Genomic DNA, 26,349 nt, shown 5'->3' on the forward strand with positions numbered 1-26,349 from the left:
ACTCACAATTGCGAGAAATAAAGTCAGAATTGCAAGATAAAAACTTGCAATTCTGACTTTTTACTGCAAAAACAAGTTTGCATCTCGCAATTCTGACTTTTTTTCTCACAATTGTGAGATATAAACTTGCAAAAACTTTTTTTCTCAGAGTTGTGATATAAACTCAAAATTGCGAGAAAGCCAGAATTGCAAGATAAAAACTTGCAATTCAGACTTTTTTACCGCAAAAACAAGTTTGTATCTCGCAATACTGACTTTTTTCTTGCAATTCTGACTTTTTCTCACAATTGTGACATATAAACTTGCAATTCAGATTTTTTTTTTTTCTCAGAGTTGTGATATAAACTCAAAATTGCGAGAAATAATGTCAGAATTGCAAGATAAAAACTTGCAATTCTGACTTTAATGCAAAAACAAGTTTCTATCTTGTGATTTTTTTTTCTCGCAGTTCTGACTTTTTCTTGCAATTCTGCCTTTTTATCTAACAATTCTGACTTTTTTTCTCAGAATTGCATAATTAAAAACTCAATTCTGACTTTTTTCTCAGAATTGTGAGATATAAACTCGCAATCGCAAATTATAAAGTCAAAATTGCGAAATATAAACTTGCAATTCTGACTTTTTTCCTCACATTTGAGATATAAACTCGCAATTAAAAGATTATAAAAAGTTATATTAAGTCCAATTTTGAGGGTAAAAATGTATACTATATGACTTGCAATTGCAAGTTTATATCATGCAATTCTGACTTAATTTCTTAGAATTGCGAGTTTATATCTAAAAAAAAAAAAGTCAGAATTGCAAGATAAAAAGTCGCAAATACATTTTTTTTAATTCAGTGGTGGAAACGGGTTTCCGTAGAAATATGTCGGATTATGGAAGTAAAATGTGTTGTGAACAGCTTTTCATGCTAATGTTAAATTCAGTGAGATACTCTTAAAGGGGGGAAAAAAAATTCTGTCATTAATTATACATCCTCATGTTGTTCCGAACCCATAAGACCTTCGTTTATCTTCCAAACACAAATTAAGATAATTTTGATGAAATCTAAGAGCTTTCTGACCCTGCATAGACAGTAACACAACTACTATGTTCAAGGCCCAGAAAGGTAGAATAGTCCGCTAAAATAGTCCATGTGACATCAGTGCTTCAACGTCTCCAGCTATGAGAACTTTTTTGTGCTCTAAGAAAACAAAAATAATGATTTATTTAACAATTTACTCTCTTTTGGGTCAGACTGAGAAGAGAAGAAATGGCTGAATAAAGTTGTATTTGTTTTCTTTACTCACAAAGTATTCTCGTAGCTTTGTAGCGGTTAAACCACTGATGTCACATGGACATTTTAACAATCTCATTACTACCTTTCTGGGCCTTGAACGTGGCAGTTGCGTTGCTGTATATGCAGGGTTAGAAAGCTTTTGTATTTAATCAAAAAATATCTTAATATGTGTTCGAAAGGTCTTGCAGGTTTGGAACAACATTAAAATAAGTAATTAATGACAGAATTGAGATTTTTGGGTAAACTATCCTTTAAAACAATAAACCTGTCTGTAAAAGATTGGCTGCCATTGATCTGAACTCAGTATTCTCATGTATTCAGGAGCTCTGTGAGTGAGGCAGAAGTCATCATTGAGCTGTGTGGAATAGAGAGCGCATCTTTGCTGAAGGTGAAAGATCGCTGCAGAATTTCCCCTCATCCAAATGAAGCGGGACAGAATGGAGTGAAGAGGAGCAGAAGCTGATTGAAGACAGAGTGCTTGTGTTACTGCGTGAGGTCAGTTCCATTTCACCCCAAAGAGAGAAAAAAAGAAATATATCAACAAAGCCGGGAGTCTTCTTTAAATCTCCAAATAACTGGCAGAAAAACACTGAACACAGCGGATGAGGGGATGTCAACCTCAAATCGTTGCTTGCTTTATGACACAGTTAAACATGAAACATACACACTAATTTAAAATTAGTATTAAATGACATTATTAGATATTATGATTGGTTTTGTGGTCCAGGGTCACATATAGTATCTAGGGTGTTTTGAATGGTTGCTAGTGCACTGATAGGTGTCTATCAGTCTAGTTTCTAACTTTTCATTCTTTTAGACACTTTGAGATGATAAACATAGTGGTTATTCAAATGAGTAAATACAGTAACTGAACACAGATCCGTTACAGTACGGAGAGAATCCACAGCTGTCAGCCTTAAAGGACAGGATGCTGGCCTTGTTTAGACAGGAAGTCTTAAATAAAGTTTAGGAGATCCCTCATCATTTCTGACAGCTGCTGTGATGGATCTGAAATTTACATCACACATAACCTTGAGAGGAACAGCGGCCAGAGCGGTGACAGGCTGTACAATACAACAGCAATAAATGGAGCAATAAAAAGAGAGCAGTATTGATGGTGGAGCAAGACTGATAAATGTGAATAGAGGAGATCGCTTGTGACTCACTGTTGTTATTGTTTTTTTCAAACTGAGCTCTGTCCCTGAATAGAAGATGAATAGAGAATTAAAATGCAGCTTTAGTTCTTCAGTTCCTCATAAGGTTTCACACAAAAGACGTTTACATATAGTCCACAAGAGAAAATAACAGTTGAATTTATAAAAAATGTCCCTGTTCAAAAGTGTACATACGCTTGATTCTTAATACCGTATTGTTACCTGAATGCTACCTTTTTTGTGATTTAGTGTCCACGAGTCCCTTGTTTGTCCTGTCCTTAAACTGCCTGCTGTTGTTCAGAAAAATCTTTGAGGTCCCACAAAATCTTTTTTTAGCATTTATGTGTGTTTGAAACCTTTCCAGCAATGACTGTATGATTTTGAGATCCATCTTTTCACACTGAGGACAACTGAGGGACTCATATGCAACTATTACAGAAGGTTCAAACACTCACTGATGCTTCAGAAGGAAACACAATGCATTAAGAGACTTTTTGAATTAAATGGAAACATGTAAGTAGCTTCTGAAGGGCAGTACTAAATAAAAAAAAAAGATATTTTGGCAAAATAAGGAAAATGGACACATCTCAATTCTGTTCAAAAGTTTTCACCCCTGGCTCTTAATGCATTGTTTTTCCTTCTGGAGCATCAGTGAGTGTTTAAACCGTCTGTAATGGTTGCATTTGAGTTCCTCAGGTGTCCTTACAGTCATCCAAAACCATACAGTCATTATTGGAAAGGGTTCAAATACACACAAATTTTGAAGGATTTTTCTGAAGAACTGCAGGCAGTTTAACTGTTCAGGACAAACAAGGGACTCAACTACCACAAAGAAAAAAAACATTTAGGTAACAACACAGTATAAAGAATCAAGTTTATGTAAACTTTTGAACAGGGTCATTTTTATAAATTTAACTATTATTTTCTTTTGTGGACTACTTGTAAACATCTTTTATGTGAAATATCTTATTCAGGTCAGTACTAAATAAAAATAACATGCATTTTGTATAATCCCTCTTATTTTGATCAAATAATTAACATTTTGCAGATTCTGCAAGGTGTATGTAAACTTTTGACTTCAATTGTATAATAAGCATATTTTCTCCCATATTACCATTTTCCATATTTTATGTTATTTATATAAAATGAATGGATGAATGAATTATTTCAAGAGTAAAATATTAATGGTAGTATTTATTGCACATTAATTTATGCTGAGGTATTTTAATACAGTATGTTTAATAAAAGGGTAATAGGGTAAATCATGTTACAACATTGTTCTTTTTGATTCTGGACTATTTTCATGATTTTCACCCTCTTACCTCTATGATTATTGCCTTAGGAATGCTTATGCACACATTTGGTCAGAAAAGTGCATTGATGAGACAGACCTGTTTTAATTCAATTGGGCTGTTTCTTGAGCGCTTTGATATTGAAATAGAAATGTTTTAGAAGGGCATATATAAATAATGAATATAGCTTTATCTACCTTTGATGTTCAGTGTTGAAGCCAGTCGTCTCTAGCAATCAAGGTTGATGGTTTAGTAATTATACAGCAGTAAACACTATTTTATTCTCTGTGAAATGAAGGCGCTTTGAAATGTGAATGTTGTAAGTTGGCCTTGAAACAAGAGCATGTGTGTCATTCACGCATTGCAATAAATTTGAATAGCGTTGTCATGTTAGCATTTCAACAATCACAATGGCTGTTTACAAATAACAGCTCTGGTTGTGACATAATAAGACTTGAATGTCATTTTAAATATCATAGTTTTGTTATTGTTGTCTTTTATTAACAAGCAAACACTCAAGGGATAGAATCGCAAGATGGTGAATGGATAAACTACTTGGTTCTAGTGCACTTGAACCATGAAAGGAACCTGAATATGTTTTCCTCTCACGAGGGCAGTTACGGATAAGTCTTTACTTCCTGTCCTGCCACACCAAACAGATGAGTTTAAGTCTTCAGGGCTAAAAATCACCACTACAGCATGTTCCCAAAGACTTAATCCCCATCAGCCATTAATGTTATTTTTAGAGCCCTCTGGGTCATTGTGAAATGAACGTTATAAAGGGTGTCTAATGGAGATGTGGAGCGGTAGCACTAAAATTGAATCTGCTTTAGTGCTGAGCTCACCTGAGGACTTGCAGAATTAAACTGAAACATTACATGAAAGGGAAAACACGCTCTCCATCCGACTGTGTTTACACTGCACAGCAAATGACCTCACTTTCAGCCATCGCAGATGGAGGCATGAAAAAACGCAACCAGATTTGCGTTTCATGAGAGAAATAACAGCGCTTGCAAAGGCAGAAGCACAATAGCGTTAAAGTTTTAGCTCTGTTTAGGCTTTAGGTTTTGGTTCTCTGCAAATGAAATGTCACACTTGAGTGTCTTTTTTCAGTAATTAGGGGTTCAATGCGTAGCGCTGAAACCCTACTGAAATTGTTAGAATGGCCAATGATCAGCAATCTCCACACAAAACTGATCATGCAGACCAAACTATAAATCGTAGAGGCTTCAAACTTGGAGGGATAGTAGTACTCCCACCGCCAACAACGTCACCAAGGCTCGACCCAGTTGGCCTGACGGGGGTGCTACAGTGATCAAAAGTACGAAATCACTCATAACCCCTAAACTGTCAGTCTCAGGCTCAAGTGTCTTACGTTGTTGAAATCCTTGGCTCATGCCTGGACAAAAAGTGAAATTTTAAGGTATTTAAAAAAAAAAAAAAAAAAAAAACTTTTACAAACTAGTCCTAAGTTTTTCACCTGATGGGAATTAAACCATTTGATTGGGCCCCTTTTAGTGAAATGCCTATAACTCCTGAATGAAATGAGATATCTTTGCCAAACTCGAGACACTTATGTAAGAGATCAATCTAAGGTCACAGGACAAAAATCGTAGAGCTTGGCCACTTGGTGGCACTATAAGAGGGAAAAAACATCAAAATGTTCTAAAAACAAAGATTGCTGCCATTGGCCCTTGAAGTTTGAGCACCTATTAGACAAGGTTAACGGAGGCCGATTGGGGTGAAATTTGGTGGGCCTGTTTGACTCACGACCCAAAAGGTCTGTGAGAAATTTAAAAGAAATTGGCCACTGAGGGGGACAATATTGCATTTTTCAAGGGCGTAAACCAGGGGTAGATCTACTTACCTGCAGACTTTAGTTTCAGCTGCGCTCCAGCACAGCTGTCTGTAATTATCATGTGCTACTTAAGAGATTAATTAGCTGGTTCAGGTGTGTTTAATCAGGGTTGAAACTGAACTTTGTAGGAAAGTAGATCACCAGGAACAAGGTTGGGCACCCCTGGCATAAACGATTGTACATTTCGCTTTTTTCACACAAACATGCGATACTTATATAATATGATAGAACTGCTCATTCCAGACAACGTTGCCTCTAGAACCACTAGAGGCTGTCAATCAAATTATTTGTTAAATGAATGAGATGATGTAAAAAAAAAACAAAACAAAAAAAAAAAACTTTTGGAAACTAGTCCTATAGGTTTTTCGCTCAATCTGGAAAAAAGCAGTACAATTCTCTGGACTCTCTAGGTCAGTATTTATCAAATAAATGTTGAAACTTACTCTTTGGGAAGCTATAAAGTGGGGTCATTTAGAAAAGGAGCCTGTCCAAATTTAAAGTAAAACTAAAACTCAAAACTTCAAGGAACCTGGTAAGCACATGTGACAGGTAATTCTAAACAAGCATGCTAAGTTCTTAGGGGAGATCGGACAACAGCTGGCACTATAAAAGTCATGAACATTAAAAAACATAATATTTCTATGGTAAATTACCTGGTTTTTCAAAAAAATGAAGATTTAAATAATTGATTTAGGTGGTTACAGGCTTACTAAATAATGTCTTTTTCATATGTGCTCAAATGCCTTAAAGCGTTGAACCCCGATAATCACTGTTTGCAGCTATAATAATATCGTTGAAACTTTATACACTTAAGAAAAAGAATTGTATTAAACTTTGTACTAAATATGTGCACTTTTATTTAAAGGTGCCATAGAATGCATTTATACAATATTTTAAATTGTTCTCTGATATCTACATAGAAGGTATATGGCATAGGAAAGGGCAAAAAATCTCCAGAAATGGTTTTACAGGTCCATTTACAACCCTAAGATTTGTCCCTATAATGAAATGCTCTGTTATTGCCTTATTTGGAAGCTTCATGAATATTAATGAGCTCTGCTCTGATTGGATGTTTCACAGCTCAACTCTATAGCTCCCACATGGATAAAAATATATATTTAATTAGGAGCTCTAGCCGCTTTTAATATGAGGTTTGTTGAATCTGCCGTTTTGAATCGCGGACATTTTAGTCTGATTACTGTGATGCATGTGCTCTGTGTAAGGTTACAATGCAGAGACACAAGTACTTACCACACAAGTTGAGCTGCTTCTCAGTGATTCTCAAGATCTGTAAATCATTCGCCATCATCAGAGCAGTCATCTCTCTGTTTATATGTAAATTTTAATTTTTTGGGATAATTATATAAGATATTTGTTCTTGTTTTAAGCAAAGCTTTTTTTTTTTTTTTTTTTAGATATCTAGATTAGATTAGACTGAATAGTTTGAGTCATTTGCTTCTCAAGTAAATGTGTCTTGATTTACAAATGTTTTGATATTTGTGCTGAAAAGATAAAAATACTTAATAAGAAAATAATTTTTCCAGAGTAGAGATTTCAAACAAACCCTAACCAGAATGTTTGAGGAACATAGCTTGAAAGCACTATGATGAATGAAATTCGACAACTGAGGGAAGTTACACTTGTACACAGCCTTTCAAATGACAGGAAGAGGAAACAAGGACATGGAGAAAAAGAGAGAGAAACCCACGTGCACATACACAATGTGCCATGTGCTGCTCCATCCGAGGTCATACCTGATTTAAAGGAGTGTAGTGAGTAACGGAGCAATTTTCATCACAGCATTTTCATCTGAGATAAGCAGCTCCTCACAACTGTGAGTGTTTATTGCGTGTGTCACCCGTGAAGATCACGAGGAAGAGAGGAACGCTCTTCTTCCACCACCCTCATATGAATCTGTGCTGATTAGCTCTGATTGGAGAATCACAAGCACCTAACAAATGCTTCACTTATACCTTTAATGAATTGCACAATCCATCTCACGCTAAAGTCAAACCTTCAACACACCTCGATATTACAGCATGCAGTATAAATATACAGTAGAGTAAAGGAATGGATCATACAAAAATGAATATTGTATTATTATTTACTCAACCTCATGTAGTTTCAAATGTATTGGACAAAAACAAATGTTGAAGAATCATTCTGATATGATTCTGATTTAAGAATGTTTCGATATTTGTACTGAAAAACAAGACAGTGTGAGCATTGATTTGAAAAAGTATATGCGTCATCAGATCTTTTTATGAATTCTTAAGATATGCACTAATGTGATGTAATATTTACCTCTCTCGTGACCTCCTGACCTCTTGTCTTGTCATTTATCGGGCTTCTACAGACTCGGAGCTGAAAAAACAGCAGAGCTGCACTCATGTCAGTGTGGGACTGCGACTAATGTCTCCTCTGAGGACTTGGATGATGAAATGTCTGGCCTAGATCTACAAAACACCCAGATGTGCCGTCCCTGGCTGGGACAAAAAGGTTATGAATGAAACATGATAAGAGCAAACAGAACAACTGTCTGGAACAAACTCTTTTAAAGAACCAGACTCAGAAGACAAGGAAATATTGTTGCGCTCAGATGAAGGCTAATTGTAAGTCCAGGTGCGTGAAAACCAATAAAGTATAGAAGAGACTGTAGATGGTTCGCACTCTGAAAAACTAGACAAAGTCTTTAACAAAAAGAATCAATTATTTTAATAGAGCAAGAGCAGACGTTTCAGCCATCCAGCTATTCTCAATGCTCATAATGGAGAACCAAAGAACCAAACTCGGAAACCATCAGATGAAAGTGCAATTATAGAGGTTTTCGAAGTCATTTGTATTACAATAATAACAATAATTTGTTATTATTTTTATAGTTTCAGTTTTAATTTTGGTTTTAGTAAGTTTGTGTTTTTTTTCTAGATATTTTATTTTTCTATTTGGCTTTCATTTGATTGTATTCCAGTTTTAACTAACTATTTATTATAGTTTCAGTTATCATTTTAGTTGCTGTTTTAGTAATTTTGTGCTTTTGCTATTTTTTTCTATATACTTTTATTTTTCTATTTCTACTTAGCTTTCATTTATTTGTATTCCATTTTAACTTTATTCATTTTAGTGTTTAGCTTTATTTTTTATAGTTTCAGTTTTCATTTTAGTTTAAGTTTTAGTAATTTTTTACTTTTTTCAATTTAGTATATTTCTATTTAGCTTTCATTCATTTGTATTCTAGTCTTAACTTCAGTAACTTTAGTATTCAGCTTTATTTTTATATTTTAGTTTCCGTTTTAGTTGAATTTTAAGTAATTTTGTGTTTTGTCATGTTTTTCTATTTTTACTTAGCTTTCATTTATTTGTTCTTTTAGTTTTAGTAAGTTTCGTATGTAGCTTTTATTTTAAAGGGTTACTGCTAGCCCTTAAAAAGTCTTTCAATTTAGTTGTATCAGATATAAGGCCATAACAAGTCTTAAACAGTACAATAAAGTCCTAATTATTATATAATTTATAATGAATGAATTTTGATTTTCAATCAGCCTGTTAGCTAATTGTTACTTAAATGGTACAATAAAGTCCTAATTATTATTTCAAGAGATCTTAATGTTGGGAATGGAAAGACTTAAAGATACAGCTTTATGTGACCATTGAACTCCAAAAAGTATCTGATTTCATTGAAAAAATATGACTGCTGCATGTTTCAAAGTCAGGTTTTGCATCAGGAAACTGCTTTATTTGTGCTGCTTTGAAAGCTCCACCTGCTGGCAACGAATGAATTTTGATTTTTCAATCAGCCTGTTAGCTAATTGTGACTTAAATGGTACAATAAAGTATTCATTATTATTTCAAGAGGTCTTAATTTTGGGAACGAAACGACTTAAAGATACAGCTTTATGTGACCATTGAACTCCAAAAGGCTCTGATTTCATTGAAAAAATATGAGCGCTGCATGTTTCAAAGTCAGGTTTTGCATCAGGAAACTGCAGTATTTCTGCTGCTCCGAAAGCTCCACCTGCTGGCAATGAATGAATTTTGATTTTTCAATCAGCCTGTTAGCTAATTGTGACTTAAATGGTACAATAATGTCCTAATTATTATTTCAAGAGGTCTTAATTTTGGGAACGGAACGACTTAAAAATATAACTTTATGTAACCATTGAACTCCAAAAAGCTCTGATTTCATTGAAAAAATATGAGCATGTTTTAAAGTCAGGTTTTGCATCAGGAAACTGCATTATTTCTGCTGCTTTGAAAGCTCCACCTGCTGGCAGAGAATGAATTTGCATTTTCAATCAGACTGTCTGCTTTTTTTATTCCAATGTGAAAATCACACAATTGCACAGTTGTAAATGCAAGACGCTGAATTGACAGTAGGCTGATGCGAATGCTTTATAAAAAACATTTAAGACACTAAGATATATTTGAAGTTAGTAAATTAATATAATAATTGATATAATTGACAGTAATTTTTTAAATGAATGTATACTAATAATTGATACTTTTGACCTTTTTCGTAAAAATAGTTTAAAGGCTGAAATGTTAAGTTTATCATTTTATAAAACTTAATATTTTTGTGAAAACCTGTATCTGAACTGCAAATCATGCTTTTTACAGTCATTTTACAGTTTAATATATTATAGACATTGCCCTACCCTCTTCATATGGTATTCATTTTATTTGTACAGGTCTTAAAAAGTATTTTCTTTTTAGTTTAGGTTTTAGTCATTTTGTGCTTTTGTCGTTCTCTTTAGTTATTTTTTCTATTTAGCTTTCATTTATTTGTTTTTCTGTTTTAATGTAATTTCATTCAGTTTCAGTTTTCGCCTTAATTTATTTGTATTTCAGTTTAAGTTTTTGTTTTTCATCTAATATTTATATTTTATTTCAGAATTAATGCAAATGATTTGTAATACTTTTTGTTTTAGATTGAGTTAACAATAAAAACTCGCAACAGAATCTCCTGTAAAATTGGAGTATTCTGTCTGGGTCTGCTGGTTACTTGTTACTGGATATCGGTCATCAATCTGATGTTCAGTGCTGCTCCTCTGCCAAAATGCCCAGTCATCCCAAAGCTGAGTGAACAAACTCAGTTTATTATGTGCACATCTGGAGACATGCACATCAAATGACATAGCAGCGCTTGAAATTAGCACACTTTTTGAGAGGATTAGAATGTTTTTCGAATAAGCCATTCGGCTCAGATTATCCGCCCGGAATATCTCCATTTTCCCTGTGCATGCCTTTAAAATGATTGCCCTGAGAAGATGGGAAACCTTTAATCTACCCTGAGGTAGCTCACTGCATGATAGCAAGGGAGAGAGAGTGTTTTATTCTTGCATTGCAGAGGTTTCCATCTGACAGATTACTGCGAGGATATTGTGTCATTGCAGAGATTTCAGAGTTGCAGACCACTGTATTAAAACAGTACAATTTCATGTTTAAACACAGAACACAAAGCTTTATGCATATCAGAATATGTTTTTAGGATGCTGACTTCCTGTATAGGCAAACTACTATACAGCAAGACATCTCACTAGGTTTTAGCTTTTGTTTTAGAACAATCAAACATAATTGAAGGAAAAAATGATCTTTTCAACACCATATTCCCTGTGGTGATAACTGGTTAGTGCTAGTGTTTGTTGTAAACTTGTTGTGGCATGCAATCAACATTACATACTAAAATAATGGAAGGTAATAAAAAAAGTAATTCATTTCCAAGACATATCTTGATGGTGATAAGAAAATCAATTGGTGTAGTTAACTAAATATGCAGAGAAATGTAATAAAACAATAAAAGTTTTTTCTTCACCTTAGGATTTTGATCTCACCTGAAGACAAGGAGACAGATTTCTGATGGAGCTTTGCTGCAAGCTTCAATAAATGATCTTTTGATATTTATCATCAAACCCACAACCGGGAAATCCATCACGTCTTGCCCAGACTTCAGTCGCACACCGAGACAAAACCCTCTACCTGATTCAGCCTTTTGCTGTGAGGTCACTGACTCTCGTCTCTTCCTCTTTTTCTTCTCGTTGAAAGCTCTGATACACTCTTAAATGACTCCAGTCCATCAAAGAGGGGGAATGGTGAGGCCAGCGGACACAAAGGTGTGCAAAATATCACAGAAGGTAATTGACAAGCGCAGACAGGATGACCTCCTGCAGAGGAAAGTGAAAGGGGTTACCGCTGTATTTGAAAAGAGGGACTCGTGGGGGTCAGTGGCGGTGAACTCTTTAGCTAATGGTGGATAGTGTGCAACATCAGTCGCAAGTTTGAAGTTATTTAATGGATAGTTCCATTCCTGATTGGTCAATACAGAATTTCTGTGGTGCTTAAAGAAATATAGTTATGATGCAAAACTATTAATATTAGTTTACATGTCAGGGACATGTGTCTTAATATTATGCCTAATAGTGTTTTGGTCAAATACAGTGCCTTGCAAAAGTATTCATACCCCTTCATTTTTTTATGTTGCTGCCTTATTTTTTTTTTTTTCCCACATCAATCTACACTCCATGCACCATAATGACAAAGCAAAAACAGAATTGTCACAACTTCAGAAATTTGTTCATTGCATAAGTATTCATACCCTTAACACGACTTAGTTGAAGCACCTGTAGAGCCTCAAGTCTTTTGGGGTATGATGCAACAAGATTTGCACATCAACATCTGCCATTCTTCGTCTCACCTCTTCACCTTTCAAGCTCTGTCAGCTTGGATGGGGTCTGGCAGACATTTTCAGGTTTTTTCCAGAAAAGTTTGATTGGGTTCAAGCTTAGGTTGTGGCTGGGCCTCTCAAGGACATTCACAGAGTTGTCTATAAGTCATTCTTGGATCATTGTCCTGTTGGAAGGTGAACCTTCTATCCAGTCTGAGGTTCTGAATCTCAGTATTTTGGTGCATTGAGCTTTTCTTCTACTCTGAAGAGTCTCTCAGTCCCTGCCACTGAAAAACAGCCCCACAGCATGAGGCTGCTACCAGAACACTTTACTTTTGGGATGGTACTCTGCAGGTGATGAGCAGTGCCTGTTTCTAGGAAGAGTCGTGGTTGTTTCAGACTTCTTCCATTAAGGGTAACGGAGACTACATGCTTCTGTGAACCTTCAGTGTAGCAGAATTGTTTCTGAACTCTTCCCCAGATGTGTGGCTTTATGCAAATTATGTCTCTGAGCTCTACAGGCAGTTTTTGTTTTACCTCAGAGCTTGGTTAGCTGTTAGACATTTTATTAAGACCCATTTAATTCAATTTGCCACAGTTAACTTCACTCGAAGTGTAGTAACATCTATAAGCAATATGAATGCTCCTGACCTAAATTTCAGCTGTTCCAGATACGGGAATGAATACTTATGCAATGGAATGTTTTTTTGCCTTGCCATTAGGGTGTATGGAGTGTAGATTAATATGGAAATAGAAGTAATTTTAAGCAGATTAACATAAGGCAGCAAAATAAAATGTGAAAAAAGGGGTATGAATGCAGAATTGAGTTCCGCCAAAATCAATGTTTGGGAATCTTGTACTAAAATTTTAAAATTTAAACTAAAGCATGCATTCATGCATTACTTTGTGCTATGTGCTATAAATCTCTATCCACAACAATTTTTTCTTGGGAAGTAAAAGGTGTGAACATTTAGTGATGTCTGTCTTGTCTTGGGGAAAAATCAAAGGCCATGAAGGCTAACTAAACCAATTTATAATATTGCATTGCTTGTTTCAGGCGACATCACTATAGGCAGCTTTGAGTTGAGTATTAAAATATCTTGATAACAAAACATCTTAAACCTGCATCTCTAGTTCTAGTTGGTTTTAGCTGGTCTCACTACCTTTCCAATCAGGTGTTCGATAAGTTAGCCTCTAGTATTCCACCCTAAAAAACTGTGCTCAAAATCTCAATCTGTGCTCAATCCCTTTAAAAAAGTCCAGGTCAGCATGTGTTACCTTAAAAATCAATTTCTACCTGATTTCACCAATAAAAACTAGTTGTTCCAAACCTGTTTGACATTCTTTTATCTATTTAACACAAAATATATTTTGATAAATGTTGGTAACCAAACAGTAGGCAGTTGCCATTTACTTCCATATGGAAAAAATATTGTCAATAGCCACCAGCAACTGTTAGGTTACCAACATTATTAAAATATATTTGTTTTTCTTAAACAGAAGAAAGAAATTTATACAAGTTTGGAACAAACTTGATAAACATTTTTTAATTTCTTTATAATTGAATGTTCTCCTTTGGATTATTTTAAATCAGTCATATAGTAACTAAACAATAGTTGAGTTAAAAACTACCCAGTAGGTTGGGTAAACATTTAACCCAACCACTGGGTCAAAACAACCCAGTTGCCGGGTTTATCCATATTTCACCCAGCGCTGAGTTGTATTTAACCCAGCATTTTTTAGAATGTACCATTTTTGGATACCATTTCTTGATGTAGACCAGCCTGACCAGATTAGTGGCCATCTATAAGAACACCAAACCAACTAGGCTTGATTAAGCTGTTTATGTTATGTTTATGTTCAGCTATGTATGCATGGTACAGTATAGATTTAGATAGCTCATATACATTCATACTTACTGTTTATGTTGCCCAGTCAAGTTGGTCACTTTAAGACATACATTAACGACTGGCTATATGTCTCTGTCTCTCCAGCTCTAGAGTCGTGAGGCACGGGTCAGCACACGAAGGATTTTCGCTCTGTCTCCTCATCTCTTATCAGCAGAAGCTAGAGGATATCTCACGACGTGATCAGAAAAAGCGAACACGTGACTTTTGTGGCGCGCACGGCCAGTTATAGATGAGTGTAGTTCGGATGAGATAACCACAGTGGTTTATCCTAGGGGTTTGAGGTCCTGGACCACCATTATTAACCCTGCTAGTGATGGCGATGGTTTAATGTGATTATTTATACACGGTGTAATGTCTCCGTTCACTTTGCACAGTCTCCTTCAACCTTGTCCTTCAACAAATAAATGGTTAAAGGCTTGGTGAAAAAAGACCCCAACCTATTATTCGGCAAAGAAATCGTCCTTTCCTGATGATTATTTCAACACATGTCACCCAAAGGTTATGTTTAAAGTGTTTTGTCAAAGTTATACCGTCGAGTAGTCTAAAATGAGGATTCCTCATTGCGCTCCCTTCAGCAGTAGTCTGCGCGCGCTCTCAGTGGTGGAGGGAAGCGCGAGCGAGTGGCGCGGCGTCCTTATTCTACCTTGAGAAAAGGAACCTTGCGAAAACCCTACGAAACCCGTTTCCAGGTCACCATGGGGTTAGACTTGCTGGAGGCGACTCTCGTTACGATCTTGAACGCGCTCGCTTTCAATCCCCCACCTGAATACAAATTTGACGCGCGTGTTTGGAGCCACTGAGGAAAATGCTGACGCGTTGACGGTACGTTTGATCGGTTCGTCCGCGCGTTTGACGTGTAGACCGCTGAGGGATATTTATTACTCTTAAGGACTTTTTTATGGACTTGGTCGTCGCAAATGTCTTGCTTGTGAAAACGCTTTCTTGGAGAGCAACACGAATTTGGAATTTTTGTATATTATGAGACATTAATCAAAACGACGCGTACCTTGCTGAGGGATTTGTATTACTCTTAACGACTTTTTATGGAAGCGAACGAACGTCGTAAAGATCGTATTTGTGTGGAAATACTTTGTGGGGCTTATTTGGGAATGTTCTGAATATGCGTTAATTTAAACGCAGGTATGTTTTATGATTTATACTCAAAACTCGTATCATACTGCACCATTTTTCATTTAAAGAATGTTTGTTTCCAATTTCTCTCATTAAACGAGGAAATACGGCTTGTCTCTGTAGAAAAACAAACTGTTTGACCATCACAAACATCCTGTTAATGTGACACTTTCTTGGAAACGTTTTGAATAGAACGAGAGATATTCATTTTAACGACGCGTTTGATGCGTTACAGAATATTCCTGATTATTTGCGACTTTTATGGACGCAGCATTTGTGGAAATGCTTTAAATTTGGGGGTGTTTTGAATAGAATAGGCACGCAGAGCTCTTACTGCAGAATATTTGAATCCATTTTCTCTCACTAAACAAGTGAAAATAACCATAATGAATTTGGGAATAATGTTCTGAAATTCTCCGTAGGATTCAAACATTTCAGCTGCAATTTGATTTACTTTTAAGTTCTTACCAGGATATTCATGTGTGAAGAAACTGATATCCGCATTTGGATAATCTGAACGAGACTTCAGCAAGAGTTTGGCGCAACTACATCCACTGGTGATGCCGGAGGTCACTTCCACCAGAAGTGATAGGCTAGCATCCAAAGGCATTATGTTTTTATGCAACACCACAGCCATCAAGGACTGGAGCTATTTTCTCTCTCAAATCTTGCCTCTTGTGAATAAATCAGCGGGGTTTGTTCATCGGAGTATGGATCGGGTGGAGGCGGTGACGAGCACCATGGTGACGGCTCTGGAGCCCGATCTGAGCGGGATGAGCGCCAGTCATCCGCCGCTCAACTCCAATCACACGTCCGGGATGGAGCACGTCTTTCAGTACTCGTACTCCGAGAATGACCTGCAGTACACGGACTACAGGACGCCGCCGAGGGACTCGATTCCGCTGCCCAAAGCGGTGCTCTACCTGGTCATGGCCGCGCTTGTGGTGGTGGCCGTGGCATACGCGATCGTGGGGCACCTGGTGAAGGACCTTGTGCACGAATTTGTGGGTAAGTGCATTCTGGAATTTTGTGTATTTGATCAATTAAACAACGCTCTTGCATGTATTTGAGTGTTTAGCTATACAGTTACAATAGTGAGAGATGGACTACAGAAATGCAACTGGAAGTGCATCAGTTTGTGTTTGTTGCACTATTGAAAACATCTGGTTAGACTGGTTTCACCAGCCTAAACCAACAAACGTGCTTTAAACCCCTCTAAAACAGCCATATATTTTTTTAATTTTAAATGTTTGTGTTTTGACTATGCGTTTATAACAGCCAGCTGAATAAATGCAACTGCATCTGCATTGGTTTTGTACATTGCACTGTTGGAAAAAACAAAACCAGCCTACGGTCTGATCTGGTTTATGCTGGTTTCCCAGCTGAAAAGTGCATAAAACCCTTTTAAATCAAGCCAAAAGATCAACATACCCATGCTGGACTATGTAAGGTTGTTTAAAGCTGTTTTTTTAGCAGATCATTAACATCTGCAGCTCATTCATACATTCATTGCAGCCAGTAACCAACGTTATATAATAGTGCAAGGTCTTTTTTTATTGTGGACTCATTTTTTGTAAGTATATATTTGTGACCCTGAACCGCAAAACCAGTCTTAAGTAGCACGGTATATAGCAATAGCCGAAAATACATCAATAAGTCAAAATGATCTAATTGTCTTTTATGCCAAAAAAGGTGATTTTCTCAATATTTTGATTGTTATTATTATTTTTTTTTTTTGCACCCTCAGATTCCCGATTTTCGAATAGTTGTATCTTAGCCAAATAGTGTCTTATCCTAACAAACCATAAAGCAAAGGAAAGCTTATTAAAACAAAAAGTACCCTTATGACTGGTTTTGTGGTCCATGGTCACATTTGTGTGTTTTGGTTATGTATTTGTAGCAGTGAAATTAAATTTTGAAATGTAAAAAAAAAATTGTACAAGACCAGCCTATGGTCTGGCCTGGTTTAAGGTACGCGGTGAAAAGTGCTTAAAACCCTTCTAAATCCAGCTGGACAGTCTAAGGTTTCTTACAACTGCTTTACAGCAGATTATGCATATCTGCAGCTCATTCATTCATTCCTTGGAGTCATTAACCACATTATAACAAAATTTCTAAATGTCTGTTTATTGTGGAATTGTTTTCTTTAAGTATATATTTGGGTATTTTGGCTATGCAGTTATAATACTAAGATGAAATATAGAAAATGCAACTGCAAATGCACCAGTTTTGTAAACAGCTGATTAGACTGGTTTCCTCAACCTAAACCAACAAATGCGCAATAAACCCCTCTAAAACAGCCATATAGTTTTTACTTTTTATTGTAAGCATTGGGTGTTTTGACTATGCATAACAGCGAGCTGAATAAATGCAGCTGTGTTTGCATCAGTATTGTACATTGCGCTGTTGAAAAGACAAAACCAGACTATGGTCTGACTTGGTTTACGCTGGTTTCGCAGCTGTAAGTTGCTGCAAAACCAGCATAAACCAGCTGTAAAACCCTTCTAAAACAAGCCAAAATATCAATATCAACCTGTTTATCAATATCACTGCACTTTTAGCAGTGAAATTAAATACATAAATGTAACTCCATTTGCATCAGTTTTGTACATTGCACTGGTGAAAGAACAAGACCAGCCTATGGTCTGACCTGGTTTAAGATGGCTGAAAAGTTCTTAAAACCCATCTAAAACCAGCCAACAGATTAAGCTGTCCATGCTGGACACTCTAAGGCTTAAAGCTGTTTTTCAGCAGATCATATTTTTTGTATTTTTGTGGAATCATTTTCTGTAAGTATATATTTGTGTGTGTTTGGCAATGCATTTGAAATACAGTAATGTAACTCCATCTGCATCAGTTTTCTATATTGCACATATGAAAAAAACAAAACAAAAAACAAGACCAGCTTATGGGCTAAACTAATTTAAGATGGTTTCCCAGGTCATTTTAATGCAAAACATTCTTCTGTATTTGTGTGTTTTGAGGATTTGGTGCACTTTTGGTTTTTGGTGTGGTTAGGCATTCATATTCATATAAGAGAATAAGATGAGTTTAGCTGAAGTGTGTTTGATATGTACACAAATGTCTTTGAGTGTAATATACTCATAATATTCTGTTTTTAGGGCCCTTGATGGAGCACACAACTGTTTGCATCAGTTCTGACATGCATATCTGAAATGCACTTCTGTTGACATTCACATTGAGCATTCGCATTCACCGCCACAAGCATCTCAGCCCATTCTCTCTCTCAAAGCTCTGAGTTGAGTACCCGGAAGGGGATGAAAAGAATTACATTTAATTCCTTCAGAGTCCCTTACTTGTGTTTTTCAGAGACCTTGACGTTTACCTGAAGCGATGAAGCAGGCAGGTCACACACACACACACATAAGAGAGAAGTAGAGAGAGGGCATGAGCACTCAACAATACCTGAGAGATTTCTCCAAAAGCCCTGGTTACACCAAGTACTCTTCTGTAGATGGTGCTCTGTGCATTTGTGTCGGTCCTAAGAGGTGTAAATGTGAAGATCATCTGTTTGGTGAGATTGTCACTGTAGTATTTTTCTCGACAGGGTCAGACAAAGAGAAAGCTTGCTTTTGCTATCATAGTAAAATACCATTGTGATACAAGTCAGGCGCCCTCTTTAGTTTACATATTGTGTGCTTGTTTATTATGATATTACAGCTGTTTATTTTTCAAAAATTGCTTTTGTTCCATTACTTTTACTTACTCTAAGCAACAAGAGCTGTATTTTATATGTGACCCTGGACCACAAAACCAGTCTTAAATAGCATGGGTATATCTGTAGCAATAGCCAACATTGTGGGTCAAAATTATTGATTTATATGTCAAAAATCATTAGGATATTAAGTAAAGATCATGTTCCATGAAGATATTTCGTAATTTCCCTACCATAAATATATCAATACTTACTTTTTGATTAGTAATATATATTGCTAAGAACTTCATTCTGACAACTTTAAATGCAATTTTTTCAATATTTAGATTTTTTTGCACCCTCAGATTCCAGATTTTCAAATAGTTGTATCTTGGCCAAATATGGTCTTATCCTAACAAATCATATATCAGTGGAAAGCCTATTGGTTCCACTTTCAGATGTGTATCGTGTATAAATCTCAGTTATAAAAAAACCCTTATGACTAGTTTTGCGGTCCAGGGTCACATATTAGTGCACAATACATTTTATTAGAAAAAAAGGTGAAACTACAAGAACTTCCTGGAAACCAGTTAGCAACCACTCAGAACACCTTAGATTTTTTTCCACTTTTCCTGGAATAAATAAATAAATAAAATAAATGATTTGAAATTATTGTGGGTTTTAATTATTTAATAATTTAATAAGTTTTTTTAAATATTTTTTTATTGCATGCATATTTTAAAAATACATTATATTAAGCATTTCAGCAATAAAGTTGTCTTTATTTATTGTAAGTAAATTAAACATTGACTAAAAATATTTCATATCATAGCTAATTTACCTTTGTTTATGCTGAAATTAAGTTGTAAAAAGCCTAAAAATGATTATACTGACCTACAAAAATGTAACTTTTTTATTTAAAGAAAATATATTAATTGTTTATAATAATTTTTTTTTAGTTTGTATGAGTGTTTTTGTCTTTGGCAAGGTAAATATATGCGATTAATATTATATCAAAATGTAAGGTTTGAGCCAAACCATTAATATAATTTAAGAAAAACTAATAAATATAGATGTAACAAATTTAGTCCAAAGTATATTTTTATCTAGATGAAATTAGATGAAAAATGTAGTGTTTTTTATATAAATACTTCTATATAAAGTGCTTAATCACTTAAAATCATTTATATAACCTTTAAAGCCAATGCAATTTAAAGCCAATGCAATAACAACATTACAAAACATGAATTGTGAATCATGCATGCAGAATGTACTGCATACGTTGTTATTATAAAACTCCTTTTAACGTCATGCTCATTTTCCTCTTTCAGTGAAGCAGTTCAGCGTAATTGCCATACATTTGAATCTGGAAAGGCAAAGTTTTTATCAGCCGCTTTTATTTGCTCACAAAGTAAACTTCAGACTGATGCTACTGCGGTATCTGCTCATCTTAATTCTTAATTCCTGTTATAGACTGGTGGTTTCACTTAGTGTTCAGTTTGATGGAGCGTTCAGACTAGATGACAGTACATTAGAGTTGTTTAAATCATTAATCAAGTAGCACTTTAATTTGCAATAGGTGAACTGTTTAATTAATGCAGTCAGACAGCAGCCTGGGGCTCATATAGTGTGCATTGCATTACAGAAAGATGCTGGTGTTGCTTCCTAATTGGATTATCAATTTTGTTTTCATGAATTGTGAAGTACGTCCCAGGCATGTTCTTGACAGGTTTAGAGAGATTCACCCGGCTTGTTTCATAAAGGAGGGACTGCATATCATTTTAGTTTCATTGAATTTTTTAAAATCAGACCTGTTAATCAAGTGCTGGTCTATTTTTAAAGTAGTTTATGTCCTTGAATAATAATGTGCGTAATGTTTGAATAATGCATCTGTGGAAGTGTGGCATGGCTCTCCAAAGTCTTAGTACATTACTGTCATCAGTGATCAAATGTATACTTGAGTGCATTGCATATGAATATGTATGTTCATCTCAAGCTTGTGTGACTTCTTCAACACTGTCAGTACAGATTACTATGGTTTAACCTCTCACTTCTGCTGCCGGAGGCTGTTTACTGCCATTTTTTTGTGTGTTGTGCTTCCTGTCATGTTTTACCTGAAGAAATGGTTGCCATCCAAACATTTAAAAACTCTCTAAAATACTGAATAATAAAAAGAACAAAACACTTACAGATTAAAATCTGCGTGTTCTTTTTGTCAAAAATTAAGACTGAATAATCCTCGAATGAAAAGATATGAAAGCTTGTGCATGTGTCGGGCATGAATGTACCAGTTAAATGTAACTCCAAGGTTGTTCAAAACAACATGTTATCAAAATGTGGAAAAGGATGAGGACTTTTTAGTTTGAGAAACACTATTTTATCTTATCCTAAAGCAGACTTTTCCCAAATGTGAGCACGTATGGTAGTTTATTTTTTGCCATTTAATTTTATAGTGGAAGAAAATCACGAAATTAATGGGACTTTGGCTTGTCGTACACAGGACTCCAGCCTTCATGATCCTTCTGAAATCATTCTAATATGCTGATTTACTGCTCAAGAAACATTTCTTAATATTATCAATGTTGAGAACAGTATTTTGTGGAAGTTCTTTTAGAAACATCTTAACTAAGCTAAACATTAGACCGGTTGTGTGGTACAAAAATAAATAAAAAAAATTCTAAAATTATGAGATTAAAATCATAATATTTTGAGAAAAAAAGTTGAAATGTTTCGAGAATGAAGTCGAAATGTTTGAGAATAAAGTTAAAATCTTGGCCAAATATGGATAAAGTCAAAATATTTCGAGAATGAAGTAAAAATTCTGAAAATAAAGTCGAAAATTATGAGAATAAAGTCACAATTTTTTGAGGATAAAGTCTACAGAATAATGTAGAAATTATGAGAATAAGGTCGAAATTACGAGAATAAAGTCAAAATGTTTTGAGAATAAGGTAAAAATTACGAGAATAAAGTCGAAATGTTTTGAGAATATTCGAAATGTTGCGAAAGTAAGGTCGAAATGTTACGAGAATAAAGTCTAAATGTTTTGAGAATAAGGTAAAAATTACGAGAATAAAGTCTAAATGTTTTGAGAATAAGGTAAAAATTACGAGAATAAAGTTGAAATGTTTTGAGAATAAGGTAAAAATGACGAGAATAAAGTCAAAATGTTTTGAGAATAAGGTAAAAATTACGAGAATAAAGTCGAAATGTTTTGATAATAAGGTAAAAATTACGAGAATAAAGTCGAAATGTTTTGAGAATATTCGAAATGTTGCGAAAGTAAGGTCGAAATGTTACGAGAATAAAGTCTAAATGTTTTGAGAATAAGGTAAAAATGACGAGAATAAAGTCGAAATGTTTTGAGAATAAGGTAAAAATGACGAGAATAAAGTTGAAATGTTTTGAGAATAAGGTAAAAATGACGAGAATAAAGTCAAAATGTTTTGAGAATAAGGTAAAAATTACAAGAATAAAGTCGAAATGTTTTGATAATAAGGTAAAAATTACGAGAATAAAGTCGAAATGTTTTAAGAATATTCGAAATGTTGCGAAAAAAAGATCGAAATGTTACGAGAATAAAGTCGAAATGTTTTGAGAATAAGGTAAAAATTACGAGAATAAAGTCAAAATGTTTTGAGAATAAGGTAAAAATTACGAGAATAAAGTCAAAATGTTTTGAGAATAAGGTAAAAATTACGAGAATAAAGTCGAAATGTTTTGAGAATATTCGAAATGTTGCGAAAGTAAGGTCGAAATGTTACGAGAATAAAGTCTAAATGTTTTGAGAATAAAGTTGAAATATTTCGAGAATAAAGTTGAAATTATGAGAATAACGTTGCAATCTTTTCGAGAATAAAGTCAAAATGTTTTGAGAATAAAGTAGAAATTACAAGAATAAGGTCGAAATTATAAGAATAAAGTCAAAATTATGTGAATAAAGTCAAAATGTTTCAAGAATAGAGTTGAAATGTTGCAAAAATAAGGTCAAAATTACGAGAATAAAGTTGGAATGTTACAAGAATAAAGTCAAAATGTTTCGAGAATTAAATTGTAGCAATTAAAATTATAATATTTTGAGAGCATAGCCTGCAAATGGTGTTCTGCATGCTAATGGCCCAGATTGGGAGCCCTGGGGAAGTTGCCAGGTCACTGGAATTTATTTGAATATAGACGTTTTCCTGAAGGCAGAAGTCACATCTGATTTATAATCTGAAGAATGCTTTGCATTTCCAGTCTCCAGGCTTTTTAGTCAAAGTAGCGTATAATAGCGTATATTGTTAATCTATTGTTAAACCTATTAAAATGTTTTTAAAAAGCACATGGCTCTATAGCGCTATAAAACTGACCGATTTTGAAAGCTGAGACTGGAATATCTCCCTGTGCTCCCAATCTGGGCCATTTGCATGCGCAAATGTAGAATATACTCTCAAAATATGTAAGGAATATTTGACAACGGGCCGTTTAATTCTTAGAAAATAATGCACACCCAGGTGTGTTACACCTCAGGTGTGCATTATTTTTGTAGAATTCTGAGTTTGTGTGTCTCTCAAAAGTGATCGGCAGCATTGTCTCTACTAATAGTGAATTGTTACCTCGCTTGTGAGAAATGTCATGTAATTTTTAAGTTGTTAATCATCAGAGCAGAGCTAACAACATTAGCACTTATGCTAACGTGTATGCAAACTGTATGTGTGTGTGTCTGTGAGGGAGAGAGAGTGCGAGAAATAGAGTATGTGCTTTCTCGTACATAATAGTGGCAAAAACATGGAAATAATCTGTCGTTGTTATCCTATTGTCTGCTGTATTTATTTGTTTGGCCAGTGTCGTTGTGGGTTTTGGTTATTTTGCTGTTTTAGGGTGTAAGGACCTTTGAAATAACTGAAATCGTGTGGCAAAGTAATATAGATATGTAATGCGGTCAAGTGCTGCCTGGAACAACGTTTGCCATTAGAACATTCGTCAGCCAATCAGACTGAACATTTAGCAGCACCATAGTATAATAGAACAATAATCTCGTAATTGCTATACATTACTTCTCATAATTTTGACTTTGTCTAAATTTTTTACTTTATTCTCATAATTTTGACTTTGTTCTCAAAATATTTTGACTTTATTCTTGTAGTATTTAGACTTGATTCTCATAATTTTGAATTTGTTCTGGAAATACGAAAACTTTAATCTCCGAATCTTAGATTTTTAAAAAAAAATTTCATGTGGACAAATTGTCTAAAAATATTCATATCTGTTTACTTCACAACTGAAAGGGCTATAATTTCGGGGTTCATCGCAGATAGTCATCATAATGAAGCTTCAGATCTGAACATCACACTTTAAACAGACATTAAAGCATAATTGGTTGGATTATCGTGGCACTAAAACTGCATCGTAGTATGGCGTCTGACATATAACCAAATCTTAAAAATGGGTCTCTATGGGTGCTGCTCTGGAATATACACAGCTGTTTTATATCAGAGCTGTGTATATTACTGTATGTCTTTATTTGGCCAATCAGCATCCAGAATAATACTCATCCGTTTTATATTGTCCCATCTTGCCTGTGACAAAGTGAATGTCCCTTCTGGATCCATTTGAGTCTCAATGTGACTGATAATGATCTGTAATCTGTGTCTCTCATCAGAATGGGTGTTTGGGCCCCGTTCAGACAACCGCAGGACCAAGAGTGAGGTGAACTGCATCAGCAGCAGCATGAATGAAATGAGCGAACTCTCACGTCCAGTGGACATGCACTGCATCGTGTACAATCACTCCGACTGTCCGAGCGTCATTAATAAGCCGGAAGAACTGGTGGTCACCATCGATGAGACCTTGCAGCTACCTCGAGAAGCTTACAGTGGGACCTAACAGAGACCAAACCACCACCATTTGATCCAACCCTTTATTATGATGCGAAAAGCATGTCTGCTTTAGTTTGATCAGCATCTGTGATGCTGAAAGCCAGTGCGTTGAAGTCACATGGCGGAAGACTTATCCTGAGATGAGGAGAACTGAAGAATCTGGGAGACTTTAGAAGGAATGGAATCACTTCGAACTACATTAAATGTTTCGTATTGGAGTGCTGTGAGACACTTTATATTTTCAAATCGAATAGAGAAAGTGGAAAGACAATACTTTGTCATTCATGTCAGTCTTATCACAATATTTTGGTTTGTTTTTCTTGTTTTTGTGGAGACATGCACTGTGAATCTAGAATAGTGTTCTGCTGTTTTTCATTTCCTACTCTCCCCACAACTTGCTATGGTTTGATTTTTCCCACTTTTATGACTGAGTGCTTATAGTATTTCCTAATACTCACATTTTACGCACTATCAGGTTTTCTGCAATCGACTATGCTGCTTAAAAACAGAAATGCTTAGATCTTCTCCCTACAGGTTTCTTGAAAACTCAAGTAATGAAGATGGTTTATATACAGCCCTTGATAAAAAAAAAACAAAAAAGATCAATAGTTAATTCACAATGGCTTTTTCATCTAAGGCCGTGTTACCAAAAATGTGTTTTATAATGTAGAGAGATGCTACACAAACACTTCTCACTCAAAATATATATTTAAAGAATAGAAAACAGCAGTTAAATAGACTTTTGATAATATATGTCAGTTAATGGTCTAAAAATATATCATATCTGTTTACTTCACAAATGAAAGGGCTATAATTTCAGGTTTCATCGCAGATAGTAGTCATAATGAAGCTTTAGATCTGAACACACTTTAAACAGATATTAAAGCATAATTGTCAGGATTATCACTCGCGGTTGTTTCAAAATGGCAAAAGAAGCTGTCTTTTACAAATACAATTGAGATGTTAGACCGAAGGCTCTGTCAACCTTTGCTGTCCTCTCTTTCATACATTTTTAACAATTTAAGTACAAATATAGCTGTAGCCGATGTACCTGGTTACTCTTGCCATATCAACAACCTGTTTTGACCTTTGTTGCCAAAGTGTAATTGTTACGTCAGATGTCACAAAAATGCAAAAAACTCTAAAATCATTCTGTTGGAATTCATGTGTCCATTCATGCCATGTAAAATAATCTAAACATGTTACAAAATTTGTAGAAAAAACACAGAAAAGATTTTTCCTGTTGTTCACATCATGTCCTGCATTTTACACAAATGCCACAAGTCACCTTAATAAATGTGACATTGTCAAATTTATTTAAAACTGTTTACTTGATATTCGTTTTTTACATAAATGTTTTTGCTACAGAAACAAATGCAGGCATATTTTCAAGTGATTGTTTTTGAAAAAGTTATTAGTGTTTTTAGCACAGAATGAGTTTTTAATTCTATTGTTAAACCATTATTTTATATATTCAATTTCTATTTTAATTAATTTTTTTGAGTGTGTGCGCACTGACGTAAAAAAATAGGCGGGCCGTAATAAGGGAACGCGTAG

At 35.0% G+C, this 26,349-nt stretch overlaps 1 protein-coding gene across 1 annotated transcript; it reads left to right on the forward strand.

The window, feature by feature from the left end:
- Window positions 1-14,592: 14,592 nt before the first annotated feature.
- On the forward strand, window positions 14,593-26,062 carry LOC141291354 (uncharacterized). Its single transcript, XM_073823527.1, has 2 exons — window positions 14,593-16,287; window positions 24,576-26,062. The coding sequence occupies exons 1-2, from the start codon at window positions 15,840-15,842 to the stop codon at window positions 24,797-24,799; spliced, it is 672 nt and encodes a 223-aa protein (XP_073679628.1). The 5' UTR covers window positions 14,593-15,839; the 3' UTR covers window positions 24,800-26,062.
- Window positions 26,063-26,349: the final 287 nt, after the last annotated feature.

The sequence above is a fragment of the Garra rufa genome, chromosome 18 (assembly GCF_049309525.1).
Source record: "Garra rufa chromosome 18, GarRuf1.0, whole genome shotgun sequence".
Lineage (NCBI taxonomy): Eukaryota > Metazoa > Chordata > Actinopteri > Cypriniformes > Cyprinidae > Garra > Garra rufa.

What these genes read in the sequence shown, in the direction of transcription:
- LOC141291354 (XM_073823527.1), top strand. Translation starts at nt 15,840, where the DNA reads ATGCCGGAGGTCACTTCCACCAGAAGTGATAGGCTAGCATCCAAAGGC. An exon ending in CCTTGTGCACGAATTTGTGG is followed by an intron (nt 16,288 to 24,575) that starts GTAAGTGCATTC and finishes GTCTCTCATCAG; the next exon opens with AATGGGTGTTTGGGCCCCGT.